Source organism: Perca flavescens, chromosome 10 (assembly GCF_004354835.1).
Source record: "Perca flavescens isolate YP-PL-M2 chromosome 10, PFLA_1.0, whole genome shotgun sequence".
Classification (NCBI taxonomy): domain Eukaryota; kingdom Metazoa; phylum Chordata; class Actinopteri; order Perciformes; family Percidae; genus Perca; species Perca flavescens.
Window position 1 is genome coordinate 36,358,968 of NC_041340.1, and position 16,067 is coordinate 36,375,034.

A 16,067-nucleotide genomic window follows, 5' to 3' on the forward strand; every position below is an offset into this window, starting at 1 on the left:
TATACAGTATACATTACATTTATTTCACAAGGTTGAAAAGTAGTCAATTTAAAAATCTGTTAATTCATTGGTTGAATAGATTTCTGTGTCCAGCACCAAAAAGCTAGACAACACATGGCAGCCCTAGAGCAGTGGTTCCCGACCTTTTGGGTCTGACGTACCCCCACAGCCATGTCAGATCAACTCCCGTACCCCTTCATTGATTCCCAATGTTTTTTTTTCAAATGTATGACACTACCGTAAAACTTCAAATAATAGCCGAGTCCCAAATAGACGCCGGTCTCTTTTAAACGCCTGGTGTGACAACAGATTTGGGTAAATAAAGGCCGGTCTCAAATAGAGGCCTGGTCTGTTTTGGGGTTTTTTTCGTGTCGGGTTGTATTTGATCTTTTAAAACCCGTCAGATCGTTTGTTCTATGTTTTGATTTGATTTCACGTGACAGACGCAACCGTTCATAAACAACTCATCACTATGGCAACATAAACAGGTTAACAAACTTTCTTTTAGTCTTCAGTTTTTCTTAATTCTCTCAATACCACCATGGAGACAAAAAGAAAAAAGTATGATTTGACATTTAAGCTGACAGTTGTCAAATTTGCCGAACAAAATTCAGGAGAAGCAGTGGCAAGATATTTCTCGATTGATCTAAGAGAGTTCGAGAATGGCGTAAACATAAAGCAGAACTGCAACGTCTGTCCGAAGAAGACGACAAAAGGGCCAGACTGCGAGGTGGAGGGAGGAGGAAGGTCAGTGAAGAGCTGGAGGTGAGCGTGTGTGAGTGGATCCACAGCATGCGGGCAAAGCATCTCAGAGTCTCACGTAAAATGATCAGGGCCAAGGCAAAAGAAGTGTATGCAACAGTGAGTGACGGCAGGGATGAGGAGAGATTTACTGCGAGCGCTGGCTGGCTGGACTAATTCCTGAAGCGCAACGACTTTTCAGTCAGAAGACGCACAACTGTAGCCCAGAAAGACGCCAAGCACTTCACTGAGAAACTGGTGAATTTTGTAACATATACAACGCGGATTATTACTGTAATGTGGTAACCTCCTATTGTCAATTAAAGGCCTGTCTCTTATAGACGCCTGTCTCAAATACAAGCCGGTGCATTTCGGCGATTTGGGTAAATAGAAGCCCGGGCTATTATTTGAAGTTTTACGGTATTCATATAAAAGTGGATATTGTTTCTCGTACAAGTGAACTATCAGTATTACGGTGGGTTTGGTCAGCAATTGTACTACTAGCCTACTACTACTTAGAATAAAGCTGAATATTTGACAATTTATCCACTAACGTTATTTTTACTGTAAACAACAATTACCACCATTTATCCAGTACTTATAACTAATCATTTCAACCGTTTAGCCATTACTTTTAGCTACCTGTTAAAACTTCTGTGCTCGCTTGCCAACTAGTTTTCTCTTACATAACTGCAACATGTAGAGTTGTGGTGTTACAGTTGACTTAATGTTAATATATTATTTTTTATCAAATCATAATTTAAAAATTTTCAAATTGCAGTAGTAGGATACAATCTCTGGCAACTAGAGAAGTACCCCCTGGGGTACACGTATCCCTGGTTGGGAATCACTGCCCTACAGCAAAAGTGTAAAACTAATTTTAGTCAATGGGCCACCTACAGCCCATTAGGGTGTCAAGTGGGCCGGACCAGTAAAACCAGTACATAATAACCGATAAATAACACCTCCCTTTGTCCCTTTTTCAGAATCAGAATCAGCTTTATTGGCCAGGTTTGCGTAAACAAATAAGGAATTTGACTCTGATTAATCTTTACTCTCAAAGTACAACACTCACTTAACATATAAAGAATAAAAAAACAGAATGGACAGTAAGAGAGAGAAAAAGGAAAAAAGAATAAATAAGTAATAAAACACACATATACACACATATATATATATATATATATACACATACACATATATATATATATATACACATACACATATATATATATATATACATATATATATACATATACATATATATATACATACATATATACATATACATATATATATATACACACACATATGTATATACACACACATACATATACATATATATATATATATATATATATATATATATATATGTGTGTGTGTATATAAATATATGTGTGTGTGTGTATATATATATATATATACATACACACACACACACACACACACACACATATATAGATAGTTAAGTATGCAGTATAACAATACAATAGAACTTACAAAAAATATACACCATAACAATTGAAGAGAGGGAAAGAACAGTGCGGCCTGATATTTAAGATGTAAATATAAATATAGTGCAAGTCAGTTCAGTGCAATGGTAATAATAACAATATTGTAATTGTAAGATTGAAACATACATGAGGTAGATGAGCAGAACAGTGCAAGGGAGGGGAATAAGTACCTTCTGAAAACGTCTGCAATTAATGAACGATCTATTTAGAATACAGTTGATGAACAGCTGAGATATTTTACGAAAAATAAGTGCAATTTCAAGTTTCAGTCTTAAACAGTATTCCGGTCAGGATGGAAAAAAAAATGACTGAAAGTTTTTCCGAATACTAGCCTGGTCCCACCAGACTCAGCCACTCCCTCTGTTCGCTGATTGGACCGCCAAATATTTGGCCTGAGAAAACCCAAGACTATACCGCGAACCCAGAAGAAGTTCTGAAGGAAAATGAAAATTGAGCGGAAGTACGTAGGAGGGCGGAGCCATGCTAGCCAAATACTATATTCCTTGAGCACTGAAAGGTGCTGTGAACACAGCAAGCACACTGGCTTCCCATTTACCTCTGTGAAGAAAGAGGAACTAGTCAACTCAACGCTTCTTCTTTTTGACCAAGACATTTCCCCACGGCAGCTCCTGCACGAACAGCAGCCTACGCTTGACAGTGTAGCCTGTACATCAGCATGTGGGATCTATAATAGCGTATCCAGCCTGCTACTCTCTGGACAAATAAGAATGCATTGAAAAGAATGACTTCTCTGAAAACTTCACACTTTGCAAAGTCATCCAGTGGGCCAGACTGGACCTTATGGCAGGCCAGTTCCGGGGTCTAGGGCTGTATGTTTGACACCGCTGCTCTAGAAGGTCTCTGTGCCTTTAAGAGAAGAAGCAAACTGTAATCACATGGAGGCATTGAAGATACCTCGGAAGGGATGGGCACCAGAGACTCATTATCTACGGGCTCAGTACACTGCGGCCCGACACACACAGACACACAGAGACACAGACACACACAGACACACGAAGAGAATCATTAAAGATTCAAACCACTGGGGAAACAGCCTTTTCTTACTGTTAAGATCGGATACAACAGAGGCTCAGGAGGAGCTTCTAAACTCAGGCCACTAGGATCCTGAATGAGGACACGGTCTAAGACTAGCGTCATTTTAACTTATATTTATAGCATATTTTAGTAAGCAATGGTACATGGTGTGTATTAGTAACAAGTGAATGTTGCAACACATCATGAATCATACCCACATACATATTTTACCAGAGGGGTGAAAGGTACAAAAGGTTTCTTTCTTTTTTGAAAGTATGTCATGTGTAGCATTCTCAACTGTATAATGAACTGAACATATGCCATAGGCAGACTCAAGCCCAGCATAGGAACAGGAGTAACTTATGTAGTGTAAAATATGTATTTGTTTTCCCAGAAACTGTGTTTTGGAAGCTATAATTCCACAGCAGAAAGCAATACTGCTGCTTGATATAACACTTCTATTGTAACCACAGTATATCAGTACTAAAGAAGCAACTATTGATCTACTGCTATCTTTAAGACAGTATATTTTCTTTACTGAGGGGAGCAGCTTCTAACCTTTGAACTTTGTTTCGTGTCGCATTCTTTCAAGAAAACAATCACCAGATCCACAGCAAAGTTTAGGTGAATGTGAATAAATTCAATAAATATCTGAGGCATTTGTGAAGATACACGATAGATCTGCATTCAGTCAAAAATGCTATGCAAGTTGGAAGTTCTTGAGAACTTCGTTGAGAGTGGCGTCAGAGGTATTATGTAATAGAAATGATTTAGTCTGATCTCCACCAACGATCTTCACTTGTGTTAACGGTTAGACGGTAACGAATGGCCCCGCAAACTCCAGAAAGCTCTCGCAGCTTTGCGTTAAACAAAAGCAACACAACAGCCCCATAGTTTCTGGTAGCTAGCTAGGTCAACACGGAATAAAGCATCTGACAGCTGACACCTCGCTAACTAGACACGCGCTGCATTAGCTCGGTGATCAGACAAATACAGCACTAGAACAACTAAAGGTGTACAAACAGTCGGTTACAACTCTGACCAGCGCTCTCGACCTGAAATGTTCGGTTAGCTAGTAAACGGGATTGCGAAAATGCAATCTAATCTAACGCTACCTACAAACGTTAGCTAGCTACGTTAGCTTTGCTATTCTACATAACGTTAGGTCAAAAAGTTAAACGATAAACTATTACTGCAACACTTATGATAATTACCTTTTAATACCTCACAACAGCCAGCTCTTCAGTGTCTAATGTCAGTCAGTCTTTGGTGTCAACACTGACTACAGGAGGATTAAAGAGAACGGCTTTTTTGATGTGACCTCGCTTCCAGGAAGTGAAAGCCAAAGGGCTTTAGTAAAGCGCACCTTGTCATGCGCATCCCAGCTGACCACTTCTCTGACGTCAGGAAAGGGAGGACTTTCGCGAGTATAAATTCTCCTAATTTTAAGTTAAGTGGGGGTTTCCTAAAAAAAAAAAGTTTCACGGTTCAACAGTTTAAAAGAACAGCTTTTTGTATTGTATTATTTGTCATTATAAAAATTGTATATATACAATACCGTTTGCAGGATAGGTATATATGCACGTGTCGTCGTGTTACACAATGTTGCACATTTGTTGTCAGTGGTGCAAAGAAACTAAGTAGGCTAGGTATAATATATATATATGTTCGTTTCTTTCCACAGTATTTACACTTCTACTACTCCACTATATTTACTTACTGAAAAAAAAATGTACTTTTTACACCACTATACATTTATCTGACAGCTACACACTAGAGATTTCACAAAAACATATTATGCAGTAATTAAATCACCAAACATAAAATGTCTGGAATCACTTCAACCTAGAAATTTAAACACAAAAAATGCTGCTTACCTGCTTCATGTTAATGCCTGAGGAATAATTCAAGCCAATTAAATATAATCCCGGCAGATACCTTTTTATACTTTGAGTACATTTTGAGTACATTTTACTGATAATACTAAGAACTGTTGTGAGCATCTTTTATTAGTAACACTCATAACACTAAAAGGCACACTTTTTTATTTTAGGCTAAAGGAAGCAGGTTTAGGGTAAACTGAGGCATGCTTTAAAAGTTACCAAAATCTTACAATCACTACATTGCCCAAAACAGCAAAGGGAGTAATGTGGTCTGATGTTTTGGGGTGGAGTCAGAAGCTGGGTGCTGCTTCCTGTAAGTTATTATGGACAGGGGTGGGGGGGGGGGGTAATGCCAGAGCGTGGATTAAGTACACAACAAAAGGTCAGTATCTGGATGACACGATGATGTGGATATTTACATGTAAGAAGTAGATAACAAGTCACTCAATGTTAGATTTAACGTGGCCGACCTTTTTATGTTATTTCCCTGGCCTGGGGAAGTTCAATCAATATTTGTGAACGTGAGCTACTCTCTTTCAAGGCCAAAAATCAGACAAGTCTCAAACTTGTGATGTCATCAAGCAAAGTCTGGCTCCATAGACAATGAATGGGAGACTGAATGAATGGGAGATGTTTGTTCTTCTTTAAACCCAAATGAGTTTTATTCTTTTGTCGTGTCATTTACTCAGAACATTCCTCTGGGTGCTCTGTGTGTCATCTATATCATCTTTCCCAATTCATTGTCGATGGAGCATTTTCAGACTTTATACTTGATGACATCACACATATGAGTTTTAGCACTCCAGTTGGATTTTGGGAAAGTTGTTCATGTTTATTAATATTTTTGTCTTAGACCACGGTTTTGGTTCACTCTCACGCCGTTTTTAGCCGTACAAAGTAGCGGTTTTCACTGTACACAACCTGCTCAGCACCAGACAGACACAGTTAGTTAGCAACTAACTGATGAACATAGTGGAGCATTTAGCAGCTAAAGAGCCAGATATTTCCCTCAGGAGTTGGCTGGAAAACACCACTTGAAATGAATGATAAAACTACAACATTTTCTGGATCCAATACTTGAATGTACAACAGATAAATACATCCTAAACATCATTTACTAACAGGCTGAACACTGATTTTTATTTGGTCATTTTTGCAACAATTCAAAACATAAAAAGGAATAGATCATAAGAAAATAGACTGCAGTGTTGAACAGACCGCACTTAGTGCACAAGAGTGTTTTTGACCAGATATCTAACATCTGAGCAGTTTCACTGCCCCATCTGAGGAGCTGATAATAATGCAGTACAGTCCAACTTTTCTCCCGGACACTCATCTTCCACCTGTTACACATCTGAATGTGTCACACCAGACTGGGATGAAAATTCTCATTATGTAACTTGCGATGGTGGGGACTGGAGTTGGAGCATCAACCGTAGATCAGTCAATGAATCATCCCTCCACAATCCGACGAAGAATGTTGCCCAGACCACCCTTGGCTACCTGGAGGGGGGTCTTCTCCTCCTTGTTCTCAATGTAGATGCTGGCCCCATATTCCACCAGCACCTTGGCTGCTTCCACACGCTCCTCATCACACGCAAGGTGGCTGGTAAAAAAGAAATGCATACAGTATTGTGAATACAAAAAGCTTTTTTTTTTTTTTTTTTTTTTCTATGTTGTAAGCCCCACATATATATATCCAATATATTAGGGCAGAGGTTAAACTCTGAATGAATGACTGGATCCCACTAAAGGTAAGTGAGAAAAAATGTTTTAAATTCAGGTGAACTGACCCTTTAAGGGTTTTCTGTTTGTTCATTTCAGCCTAGAGTATTCCACTGCAACTGTATTGTTTGTTTGTGCCAGCAGCCACAATGTTGTATTAGACAAATACGTATGGACACATACAGTGGTGTGTTGCCCTGTGAGTCCTGGATGTTGGTTGAGGCACTGTGTTTGAGAAGCAGCTGGATGAGGCGGTGGTTGCCCTTGGCAGACGCTCTGTGAAGGGGAGTGGACTGATACTTGTCGGTGACATTGGGGTCTGCTCCGCTTTCCAACAACAGCAGGGCAATCTATAAAAAGGGAAAGCTGTGTTACTAACAAGTCATTAACAATTAACCTTTTAAATGCAGTGACTTCCCATTTATGTGAAATACACATTTTCAGATGCTGTTCTGTTGGTGTCAGAAAGGCATCCCACAGTTCATACATGACACTCCACGGAAAGTTACTCATGTCATTCAATAAATACATTTACAATTTAGATGTCTGGTGTTAGTGACTTTTTGCCTGTTGTACAGCAAAGAGCAAGCAAAGCCATTTTCTGTGTTCCATACTAAATACCAATTGTTATACAGTATACCACATATCTGTAACAGTCTAATATACATTTTGCAGTTAGTATACAAGAAATACATATATCTTTTACCGTTTGTTTTTAAAGATTATTTTAGGCCTTTATTCGACAGGACAGCTGAAGACATGAAAGGGGAGAGAGAGGGGGATGACATGCAGCAAAGGGCCGCAGGTCGGAGTCAAACCCGGGCCCGCTGCGTTGAGTAGTAAACCTCTATATGTTGGCGCCCACTCTACAAACTGAGCTATCCGGGCCCCTCCTTTACCGTTTTGAACTAGTAGGAAAATGTTGCAATACTGTGATAAACAAAAGTCAAACTGCCCTTTAAACTTCAGAAAGATAAAATGATTTAACATCTTGTCACAGTGTGCCACCACTGGAATTGATTTCCATACATGTAAATAAAAACATTGTGTGGACTTTGCTTCAGGTGCACTCGAGAAGGGTTCACCCACAGACCTCCGTCCTGGGCACATCAGGTCTACAAGCCAAAAGGAAGAGCATGGGATACTTGGGAGGGGGGTGCATCGCTTCATTTAGCAGTTTCAGAGACTGGACTCATTGGTACTGTTTAAATGATGTTTATTGGCTAATGGCAAAGGACAAATCCCACAGGTTAGCTAAATATTGTTGCTTGATGTTTGTGTGGTAGGTATGAAAGAAAAACAGTTAGGCAGCTGAACACATACAAGGCTAAACTGGTTAAGATTTGGAAAGGTAATATTAATGCCTGTCCACCATATTTCAAACCATATTTCACAGATTAGAATATCCTCTGGAATAAAAGTGAAAACAGAAACCTCCCTTGACTTTCTTCAGGTATGCCTAAACAAATAGTTCCTTGACAACTGATAATATAGAAAACATTTGAATAAAAGAAAAAATCTTAACTTTCATGCTCTTATTAACTCCTTATAGTTTTTATAAAACTGGCTTAATTAAGGGGGAACTATGCAGTTTTTTTCAGCTTAATTTACCTTAACTGAACAGCTTTGGAGTCGTTGGAATGGTTATATGACTTTTCAGGTTAAATGGTGGTCGTCTCGCTCCCCCCTAGAGCCTGTGAGCTGAAAAAACCCCCTTGCAACTTTGGGCCGGTGAGCCGCTGGCCTCAGCGTCAGGAAGTATGGCATGATATCAGGTCTTGCCATGTAACGAATTGCTTCACGGCACTGAACACATCCAGGAACTAGCTAGCTATAAGAACAAGGTAGTGATGGAGTTTTTTTTTAATGGCGAGAACTGAGACAACAGAAGCCTGCTCGGCGTTCTTGTTGTAACACTTGTAAGTATCTTTGGGATAAACTCAGTTTAATCTTTGTATTTCTTGTTATTGTGACCTCAGGATGTTTGCTATTGTCTGTAAAGGTTTTTATTATGATCGCTGTTTTTTACAGGCTTACTAGCGGTCTACCTCAGTGGACATGGCTCTGTGCGTTCGCTGGCTTCTTTGAAAACAAATGCACATGACCAGAGGGAGAAAATGGGAGGGGGGAGAGTCGCCAACGAGTTTTTACAACAGTGTTGCCAAATATCTATTCTGAAGCTGTGGGGATCTCTATAGAGAAACCTGGCAGAAAACAGCAAGAAAATGCCAAAACTGCATAGCGCCCCTTTAAGAGAAAGGTAAGGTTTCTCACTTTATGTTTGGCTTTCACACTTATAGCATATCATGCTTGAATATTTCATATCATCATCACCATCATGCAGGATATGGTTTGGTTGGAATAAATGGTAGGGGAAATCCTTAAAGATTATCAATGGGTGTTCCCCAACAAAGTAGCCTCTGGTTCAGAACTGATAATGCTACTGTAGAATAATGCAACTAATTCTGAGACAGTGCTGTTGATCACTAATATGAAATGCAATGCATTGTCCTGCTAAACAATTAAAAGTACCTATTGCAAAATATTGCAGAAGTTGATAGTACGGTCCAAGTGATAATTCTACCTAATTAAAGAAAAGCAATAGCAAAGCTAAAGGTAACCAAAGATTATTTCCATAATCAGTTCATCATTTCTTGATTTATTGTTTGGCCAATAAAACATCATAAAATAGTTAAAAAGTGATGTCATCAATTGTCTTGATTTGTCTGATAGACACAAATATATCTAATTAATATAATGATAAGACAAGGAAAAGCAGCACATTTCACATACTGTATGAGAAGCTCAAATGACAACAAAATGTCCAACTAATTTTCTGTTGATTGAGTAATCAATCATCTATTCATTGCAGCTCTAAAATATTTGACAAAACATGTAAAATAAATAGATCTAGATATTGGAAATATAACACTTCTATTAATAAAATATAATTCTGATTACATGTATAGAGCTACTTGAAAGACACAAAAGAAACATAATACAAAAAATTTAAGAAAACAGGCATGTAAAAAGGTTATTTGGCAACATGTAGATCAAACTATGTTACTGCAACTGGGAACCTTACCTCATATCTGTCTTTAGAGGCGGCATAGTGCAGAGGGGTGCATCCATTTTGATTAACTGAATTTAGCTGAGCTCCTTTGGATATTAGAGATCTCACTATGTCTTCTCTGCCTGCAGATGCTGCAATGTGAAGAGGGGTCCATAAAGCCTGGGAAGTAACACATCACATGTCGTCATTTCACAAAACAAAGAGAAGTGGATCATTTGGAGATCACTCAATATGGCTTAGTGTCTGTTCACATTCGGTTAGATCTAGGCATTTGAGATATATTCCTTCATTTTACATTATTACACTGAAATAGCCCCCGTTATATCAAATTAAATGTCAATGCAAATTACACGTTTATATATATGCACAGAACAAAATTATAAACTCAACACTTTTGTTTTTGCTCTTATTTTTCATGAGCTAAACTCAAAGATCTAAGACTTTTTCTATGTACACAAAAGGCTTATTTCTCTCAAATATTGTTCACAAATGTGTCTAAATCTGTGTTAGTGAACACTTCTCCTTTGTCAGATAATCCATCCACCTCACAGGTGTGGCATATCAAGATGCTGATTAGACAGCAGGATTATTACACAGGTGTGCCTTAGGCTGGCCACAATAAAACGCCACTCTAAAATGTGCAGTATTGGGGGGGTCCAGGGGGGCAGTCAGTATCTGGTGTTAGGGTTCATCGGTGAAGAGAACACCTCTCCAAAGTGCCAGACGCCATGGAATGTGAGCATTTGCCCACTCAAGTCTGTTACGACAACGAACTGCAGTCAGGTCGAGACAGAGAGAGAGAGAGAGAGAGAGAGAGAGAGAGAGAGAGAGAGAGAGAGAGAGAGAGAGAGAGAGAGAGAGAGAGATGAACTCTAACACCAGATACTGACTGACCCCCAATACAGTAAAACTGCACATTTTAGCATGGCCTTTTATTGTGGCCAGCCTAAGGCACTATAATGCAATAATCACACTGTCCAATCAGCCTCTTGATATCATATGCCACACCTGTGAGGTGGATGGATTATCTCGGCAAATGAGAACAATATTTGAGAGAAATAAGCCTTTTGTGTACATAGAAAAAGTGTTGCATTTATAATTTAGTTCAGTGTGTGTATATATATATATATATATATATATATATATATATATATATATATATATATATATATATATATATATATATATATATATATATATATATATATATATATATATATATATATATATATATATATATATATATATATATATATATATATATATATATATATATATATATATATATATATATATATATATATATATATATATATATATATATATATATATATATATATATATATATATATATATATACACACACCTTAAAGGAACACGGCAACTTATTGGGAATTTAACTTATTCACCGTAACCCCCAGAGTTAGACAAGTCGATACATACCCTTCTCATCTCCGTGCGTGCTGTAATGCTGTCTGACGGCTCCAGCGGCATCAGGCCAGCACAGAACATGCAGGTGAATGGTTCCAGTAATCCTACTGCTCCGAATAAGTGACAAAATAACTCCAACATGTTCCTATTTACATGTTGTGATTTGTAGAGTCACAGCGTGTACAAAAAACAACGTAACATGAGACACATTCATCTTCTAACTGTAAACCAACCGGGAACTATATTCTCAGGCGGAAGAATATAGTACTTGGGCGGAGTGATATGCTCGCAGCAAGCCTGTCTGAGAATATAGTTTACTACCGGTTTGTTTACTGTTAGAAGATGGCTGTGTCTCATGTTACGTTGTTTTTTGTACACGCTGTGACTCTACAAATCACAACATGTAAATAGGAACATGTTGGAGTTATTTTGTCACTTATGTCACAATTGGGAGCAGTAGGCTAGTTGGAACCAGTTACCTGCAGGATCTGTGCTGGACTAAGCTAATGCTGGAACCGTCAGACAGCGTTACAGCACGCACGGAGATGAGAAGGGTATGTATCGACTTGTCTTACTCTGGGGGTTACAGTGAATAAGTTAAATTCCCAATAAGTCGGCGTGATCCTTTAAAGATTATTAGGAACACCTGTAAGATTTCTCGTTAATGCGATTATCTGATCAACCAATCACATTGCAGCTGCTTCAATGCATTTAGGGGTGTGGTCCAGGTCTAGACAATCTCCTTAACTCCAAACTGAATGTCAGAATGGGAACAAAAGGTGATCTAAGCAACTTTGAGCGTGGCATGGTTGTTGGTGCCAGACGGGCTGGTCTGAGTATTTCCCAATCTGCTCAGTTACTGGGATTTTCACGCACAACCATTTCTAGGGTTTACAAAGAATGGTCTGAAAAAGGAAAAACATCCAGGATGCTGCAGTCCTGGGGGGCCAAAATGCCTTGTTGATGCTAGAGGTCAGAGGAGAATGGGCCGAGTGATTCAAGCTGATAGAAGATCAATTGACTCAAATAACCACTCGTTACAACCAAGGTATGCAGCAAAGCATTTGTGAAGCCACAACACACACAACCTTAAGGCGGATGGGCAACACCAGCAGAAGACCCCACTGGGTACCACGCATCTCCACTAAAAATAGAAAAATGAGGCTACAATATGCACGACCGCACCAGAATTGGACAGTTGAAGACTGGAAAAATGTTGCCTGGTCTGATGACTCTCGATTTCTGTTGAGACATTCAGATGGTAGAGTCAGAATTTGGCATAAAGAGGATGAGAACATTGATCCATCATGCCTTGTTACCACTGGGCAGGCTGGTGCTGGTGGTGGTGTAATGCTGTGGGGGATCCCTTTTGCCTTTAAAACTGCCTTAATTCTTCATGGCATTGATTCAACCAAGTGTTGGAAACATTCTTTAGAAATGTTGACCCATATTGATGGGATAGGGTCAAACACATTATTAGTATGGTGTTCCTAATAATCCTTTGGGTGAGTGTATATACACAGTACAGGCCAAAAGTTTGGACACACCTTCTCATTCAATGCGTTTCCTTTATTTTCATGACTATTTACATTGTAGATTCTCACTGAAGGCATCAAAACTATGAATGAACACGTGGAATTATGTACTTAACAAAAAAATGTGAAATAACTGAAAACATCTTATGTTACGTCTTATATTTTAGTTTCTTCAAAGTAGCCACCCTTTGCTCCGATTACTGCTTTGCACACTCTTGGCATTCTCTTGATGAGCTTCAAGAGGTAGTCACCTGAAATGGTTTTCCAACAGTCTTGAAGGAGTTCCCAGAGATGCTTAGCACTTGTTGGCCATTTTGCCTTCACTCTGCGGTCCAGCTCACCCCAAACCATCTCGATTGGGTTCAGGTCCGGTGACTGTGGAGGCCAGGTCATCTGGCGCAGCACTCCATCACTCTCCTTCTTGGTCAGATAGCCCTTACACAGCCTGGAGGTGTGTTTGGGGTCATTGTCCTGTTGAGAAATAAATGATGGTCCAACTAAACGCAAACCGGATGGGATGGCATGTCGCTGCAGGATGCTGTGGTAGCCATGCTGGTTCAGTATGCCTTCAATTTTGAATAAATCCCCAACAGCGTTACCAGCAAAGCACCCCCACACCATCACACCTCCTCCATGCTTCACGGTGGGAACCAGGCATGTAGAATCCATCCATTCACCTTTTCTGCGTTGCACAAAGACACGGCGGTCGGAACCAAAGATCTCAAATTTGGACTCATCAGACCAAAGCACAGATTTCCACTGGTCTAATGTCCATTCCTTGTGTTTCGTGGCCCAAACAAATCTCTTCTGCTTGTTGCCTCTCCTTAGCAGTGGTTTCCTAGCAACTACTTGACCATGAAGGCCTGATTCGCGCAGTCTCCTCTTAGCAGTTGTTCTAGAGATGTGTCTGCAGCTAGAACTCTGTGTGGCATTCATCTGGTCTCTAATCTGAGCTGCTGTTAACTTGCGATTTCTGAGGCTGGTGACTCTGATGAACTTATCCTCAGCAGCAGAGGTGACTCTTGGTCTTCCTTTCCTGGGGCGCTCCTCATGTGAGCCAGTTTCGTTGTAGCGCTTGATGGTTTTTGCGACTGCACTTGGGGACACATTCAAAGTTTTCCAAACTGACTGACCTTCATTTGTTAAAGTAATGATGGTCACTCGTTTCTCTTTACTTAGCTGATTGGTTCTTGCCATAATATGAATTCTAACCGTTGTCCAATAGGGCTGTCGGCTGTGTATCAACCTGATTTCTGCACAACACAACTGATGGTCCCAACCCCATTAATAAGGGAAAAAAAATTCCACTAATTAACCCTGACAAGGCACACCTGTGAAGTGAAAACCATTTCAGGTGACTACCTCATGAAGCTCATTGAGAGAACACCAAGGGTTTGCAGCGCTATCAAAAAAGCAAAGGGAGGCTACTTTGAGGAATCTAAAATATAAGACATGTTTTCAGTTAATTCACACTTTTTTGTTAAGTACATAATTCCATATGTGTTCATTCATAGTTTTGATGCCTTCAGTGAGAATCTACAATGTAAATAAAGAATACGCATTGAATGAGAAGGTGTGTCCAAACTTTTGGCCTGTACTGTTATATTTAAAAAAATGTATAGAAACTTTATTTTATTGTAAATACAAAGTTCCTGCAATATACATATTTACTCTGTGCTGTTAAGCCACAATTTGGGTTGTTGCTGTAATAACGCTATTAGGAGTGAAGTTACATTATACTGTAGGGTGCACCTATCTAATATTAAAGGTTCCATGGCATGAAAATGTCACTTTATGAGGTTTTTTAACATTAATATGCGTTCCCCCAGCCTGCCTATGGTCCCCCAGTGGCTAGAAATGGTGATAGGTATAAACCGAGCCCTGGGTATCCTGCTCTGCCTTTGAGAAAATGAAAGCTCAGATGGGCTGATCTGGAATCTTCTCCTTATGAGGTCATAAGGAGCAAGGTTACCTCCCCTTTCTCTGCTTTGCCCGCCCAGAGAATTTGGCCCACCCATGAGAGAGAGAGAGACATCATGGCTTTCAAACAAGCAAAGTGGCAGTTGGTCAAGACCACACACCCACACTCCACCTTGACTTCAGCTACAATATTAGGGAACCACTAAGGTCTATATAAAAGAAACTTCAGATACAGTATTAGGGGACCACTAAGGCCTATATAAAAGAGACTTCAGATACAGTATTAGGGGACCACTAAGGCCTATATAAAAGAGACTTCAGATACAGTATTAGGGGACCACTAAGGCCTATATAAAAGAGACTTCAGATACAGTATTAGGGGACCACTAAAGTCTATATAAAAGAGACTTCAGATATAGTATTAGGGACCACTAAGGTCTATATAAAAGAGACTTCAGATACAGTATTAGGGGACCACTAAGGTCTATATAAAAGAGACTTCAGATACAGTATTAGGGGACCACTAAGGTCTATATAAAAGAGACTTCAGATACAGTATTAGGGGACCACTAAGGTCTATATAAAAGCATTCACTTCAACACCATGTCATGGGACCTTTAACTGTCATCCCTACAACACCTCGGATGACAAATATACTGAATAAAACCATTTAATAAAACGTTACATCATCTGGCAGATTCACTTCAACTCCCAGATCGAGCAGAAACTCCACAATGTCGGTGTGTCCAGCAGAACAAGCCCAGTGAAGGGCGCTTCTACAGTCCTGAAAGGACAAACATAGCGCGGGTGAAAACGTGGAAAAAAACTTCACTTGGCATGTGTCATTATTTCAAAATATGAATTCTTACCTGGTCCGTTTTGCAGGCGAGTGTCTTATCTGACAGAATGCACTCTTTTAATTTCTCAAACTGTCCCGTGTAAGCGAAATTACAGACCTCCACATTTGATACAGAACCCTCCATTGTTAAATATAATTTTAATATCAAAGAAATACCAGATAAAGTAGCTAGCTAAAGGCTAAAGGCTAAACGGGGACACTCAGGAGTTGTTTCGGTTTGAACCAGTGGTGCAATGACTCAGGATTATCAACTCTACTTCCGCATGGGATTCTTTTTCTTTTTCAAATTAAAATACTATCAGTGGCATCACCTTACAAAAATGAGACTGACTTGCCATGTTGTTCTATTAT

General features: G+C 39.4%; 2 protein-coding genes across 4 annotated transcripts in view; both read right to left on the minus strand.

The window, feature by feature from the left end:
- xiap (X-linked inhibitor of apoptosis) overlaps positions 1-4,678 on the minus strand; it is a 12,569-nt gene extending 7,891 nt beyond the window's left edge. Inside the window, exons 1-2 of one of the 3 annotated variants that reach the window (XM_028589754.1) lie at positions 4,505-4,678; positions 2,812-3,122 (exon numbers count right to left, since the gene is read on the minus strand). The gene's annotated coding sequence lies outside the window, so the exon portion shown is untranslated. The remainder of the gene's footprint in view (positions 1-2,811; positions 3,123-4,504) is intronic. The other 2 variants (XM_028589755.1, XM_028589753.1) reach the window with 2 other exon arrangements.
- Positions 4,679-6,285: 1,607 nt separating this feature from the next.
- psmd10 (proteasome 26S subunit, non-ATPase 10) lies at positions 6,286-15,978 on the minus strand. Its single transcript, XM_028588644.1, has 5 exons — positions 15,727-15,978; positions 15,543-15,641; positions 9,984-10,130; positions 7,082-7,248; positions 6,286-6,779 (listed from the first exon to the last, which is right to left on the minus strand). Exons 1-5 carry the CDS (start codon positions 15,838-15,840, stop codon positions 6,626-6,628), a joined length of 681 nt encoding a protein of 226 aa, XP_028444445.1. The 5' UTR covers positions 15,841-15,978; the 3' UTR covers positions 6,286-6,625.
- Positions 15,979-16,067: the final 89 nt, after the last annotated feature.